The 4,184-nt window shown below is 45.0% G+C and overlaps 1 protein-coding gene across 1 annotated transcript in view; it reads right to left on the bottom strand.

Moving 5' to 3' along the window:
* Wdr36 (WD repeat domain 36) overlaps window positions 1–479 on the bottom strand; it is a 27,473-nt gene extending 26,994 nt beyond the window's left edge. The window contains exon 1 of the mRNA XM_021214203.2: window positions 173–479. Within this exon, the coding sequence (XP_021069862.1) occupies window positions 173–343 (171 nt within the window). The 5' untranslated portion in view covers window positions 344–479. The remainder of the gene's footprint in view (window positions 1–172) is intronic.
* Between the last annotated feature and the right edge of the window lie 3,705 nt (window positions 480–4,184).

Genomic DNA, 4,184 nt, shown 5'->3' with positions numbered 1-4,184 from the left:
TAAGGGCAAGGGCTCAAGGATGCCGTGAGGAGAGTGCAAAAGGCAGAGATTAAGAAAGCCAGGACGCAAAAAAAAAAAAAAAAAAAGGAAACCCTAGGTAGGTGGGAGGCGAAAGTGGGACTCCGCCGGGGCAGTGCTGGTTCCCGGGAAGCGGGTGGAGGAGATCACTCACGTCATATGTGTGGAAGCTCTTGCCCACGCAAGTCGTCACGTAGAAGCGGCGCTTGAGCGCGTTGTACCGCACCACGTGTGGAACCTCGTTGCTGAACAGCCCCAAGGCCCGGAACCCCGCGAACAGCACGCTGGCCGTGCGGCCCTCCGCAGCGCTCTCCATCTCCGCCATAGACGGGATTCCGCTCGGCTCGCCCGGAGAGCCGCAGCACGCCTCCGGAGGAGCCCGTGCCGGAGCAGGAGAGCGAGGCGTGCTTCCGGGATCCGGGGCCGACGGTACAGGAACGGACCGCCTTCGGTGTAACACAAAACGAGCTCCCCCTCGGAGCCTGCGGGCGAGTGGAACTTTGGTTCCTCCGGGGGCTGGTGTCTCAGTGCGGTTGGTTTCTTCTTGGTTGAGGTGTCCCGCTTTCAGGGCGATCGTTAGAGTAAGCGCTGCAAGTGAAGGAAAAGACCCAACAGCGTGGAAAGGACTTTAATGACTTAAGCGGAAGAGACAAGAACTGGAATTATAAACGGAGTAAAAACCAAGAGATCACAGGATATTTGATAAGAAATTGAAGTTAATGTCGGGCGTGGTAGTGAACTCCTTTAATCTCCAGGGAGGCAGAGGCAGGCAGATCTCCAAATTGCCTGGTCTACCTAGTTCCAAGACAGCCAAGGCTACATACACAGACCCCGTCTATAAACAAGCAAACAAATAATGGAGATTAATTTTAATTAATAGTAATATGTTTGTCAGATTCTTTATGGGTTGAGCATACACACTGACCTTCCTTACACACGAATGATGTAGCAGCTGCGGTAACACGGTTCTGTAATCTCAGCACCAGCAGGGAGGAGGAGGAGGCCAGCCTAGGCTGTAGAGGGGGTTCTACACCAGCTTGTACTAAATCGAGAGGCCTGAAAAAAAAACAATTATGATGTGTAAGAATTTATTCCAGGGTAACTGAGAAGAGAACTGTGTTCAGTTGAAATAAGATTGATAATTGTTGAAGCTATAAAATTATGTGAGGATTCATCATATTAACCTTGGTGGCTGCCCACACCTTTAATCGTAGCATTCAGGAGTCGGGGGCAGGCAAATCTCTGTGTCCTAAGCCAGCCAGGGATACATAGTGTGAACTGTCTTATCTGTGTGGTCTCTCTAGTTCTCTGTCTTTATCCCTTTCTCCCCTGCCCCCATCTATTATATATATATCCTTCTGTGCCTTGGTATAATACTGAAATTTTCTTTAAAAAATATGTATTTTTTTTTCTGGCAGGGCCAGATGTCTCAGCATGCAGAGGCCCTTGTGGGCAAGCCTGAATTTGCCCCCCCCCCAGATTGTACATGGTGGAACAAGAGAACCCACTACAGAAAACTGTCTTTTAACCACCACTACCCCCCACACTGACATATGTGCCTGCAGTCTAATGTATATAATAATTCTTAAACTTTAAACTATTCAAGCAAATATTTTCTGGGGCTGGAGAGATGGCTCACTTGGTTAAAATGCCTGCATTCAAGCAGGAGTACCTGAATTCATTTGCCCTAAACCCATGGAAATCCAAGGATGACTGTATTCTCATGTAGCTCCAGCACTGAGGTTGGTGGAGGGAACATGACGATACCTGAAGTCCATTGACCAGCCAGCCTAGGTGGATTCATGAGCTTAAGATTCAGAAGAGACCTTGTCTCAAAAATAAATAGAGTGGACAGCAATGGAAGAAAGACTTGAAAGACTTGACCTTGAGTCTTCACACTTATTCACATCTCCTCTCAATTCTGTACTAAAAAAAATATATTACACATACACACAGACAGACAGACAGACACACACACACCATCACCACCACCACATTTATACGGCCAATATTTTTCTATTTTTATTTTACTGAGTTTGTTCACAATAAAGGTTAGAATACAGATGACTTAATTTTTAAATTTTTGCATTATTACTGGGAGAATTGAGGTGCCCCTCTTCAAGGTTCTTAGTTTATTCAATCAAAGAAATTAAGAACGGATTCAGAAGGAAGCTTGAGGACAATTTTAACAGAATTTATAAACAAGGCAGTCAAAGATGTAATTGTTGGAGTTGCTCTGAGGGAAAATACGGATGAGAGAGAACCATGCATTTATGAGAAGACACAGGGCAAGAGTAAGGGATTCTGAGAGAGCACGAAGAAGCAGTGTCTGGGAAAGCATGCCTGAGCTTTGGAGAGCATCTGGGGGGGGGGGTGGAGAAAACAAAGAAAAGTTATACTTCCTGAGTAATTCAGCAGAGCTGTTGCTCAGGCTCCGTATGTGGCTACAGAGGACAGGAATTCCATCAAGGAAAAGCAGATTATCTCCTTAAGGGAATACTTGCCTCCTTAAGGGAATACTTGCTTCCTTAAGGGAATACTTGCCTCCTTAAGGGAATACTTGCCTCCTTAAGGGAATACTTGCCTCCTTAAGGGAATACTTNNTTCTCCCATGTCTTTTGCTGAGCTCTGTGTGATTCGGCCTTCCTAAAGGGTTGTCTCTTGGTCAGATGATAGACAGGCCAAGATGGATTAACACTGATGTTTTTCAAAGCTTAGAATGTTAGGTCGCCACCTGAGGCCAGAGGTAGATCAGCAAGATCTGAAGGGGGAAATTGAGTGAAAGACATAAAACCCATTTCCACCATGAAAATGCAGAGATTTAGTTCCAAAACTGTTCACCAGAGGGGATTACCATTTGGACTAGCATTTAACTCATGTGTAGCCTCCAGGCAAGGCGCTCACTTAGGAGATGATAAAGAACCAGGGCATTCTTAGAACTGCTGTTTTCAGAGTGCCTGCCCAAGTTGTCTTTCCAGTTTATATCTCTGTTCTCATCAGAGTTATGAAAATATGTGCAAACTACTTCACTTGTGACGTGTAATCTTTTATTATTAGAGAATGTCACAGGGTATAAAATAACATAGTATCATATCTACTCCCTCATATCCCTCCTCTACTCTCCTCCAGTGCCTCTTCAACATGTCCCCCCTCCTAACTTCATTCTTTGGGTTCTTTAATAACACACTAAAAGCAGTTAGCACTACCTGTGGTTAGGGGGTCGTGTACTGGAGTATGGGGGACTGACTAGGTTCCTCAGAGCACAGTGATTCTCCCTCCCACCTCTAACAATGATCCATTACCATAGCCACCCAGGAAAAACTAGGACTGGAAGTCCTCTACACCATCTGTGTTGGGATTCTGGCTGGCTTGATCCTGTGCAGGTTACCATGGACTGTTGTGAGTCCATACATGTAATATCTTGTTGTGTACAGAAGATAGCATTCCACATCGCCCATTCCCATGCTGTGCCTCTTAAATCCTTCCCATGTCTTAGATAATGGTCCTTGAGTCATGGTGAGCAGGGAGGGGTTGATGAAGGTCATAATTAGGGCTGAGTATTCAGTTTGCTATTCTTAGCACTTTCATCAGTTATGAGCAGCTGCATTGTCTACTGACTGCTGACAAAGAAAACAGCAAACACTTCTCTGACCAAGGTTTAAAAGTTCACACACATAATATATGTATATATTTTCTGTTTTTCTTTTCTTTTTGTGGAACTCACTCTGTGTTTGTAGGCTGACTTAGAACTCAGAGATCTGCATGCCTCTGCCTCCCAAGTGCTGGGATTAAAGGTGTGCACCACCACTGCCTAGCTAAATATATGTATATTTTAAAACATTTTCTGTGCAGATCGTGTGTGGCTCCAGACAAAAATCCCAGCACTAAGAAGGAAACATGGGCATAAAGTCCCTCCCATAACCAAGAAGTCTCTGCAATTGATACCTGCCGGAAAAGGAAATTAATCAGGTTTGGACAGTGGGATATTATTGTGTATATCAACCATGCTCCAGGGCAGGGCCTATAGCTAGGAGTAATTGGTCAATCAAAGTGGACTCCATGTTTTTGTTTTTGTTTTTGTTTTTTTCTTTTTTATGGTTTTTCGAGACAGGGTTTCTCTGTGTAGCCTTGGCTGTCCTGGAACTCACTCTGTAGACCAGGCTGGC

The sequence above is a fragment of the Mus pahari genome, chromosome 15 (genome assembly GCF_900095145.1).
Source record: "Mus pahari chromosome 15, PAHARI_EIJ_v1.1, whole genome shotgun sequence".
Taxonomy (NCBI): Eukaryota; Metazoa; Chordata; class Mammalia; order Rodentia; family Muridae; genus Mus; species Mus pahari.
The sequence above is the reverse complement of the archived record's forward strand: the minus strand, read 5'-3'. Positions and strand labels throughout refer to the sequence as shown.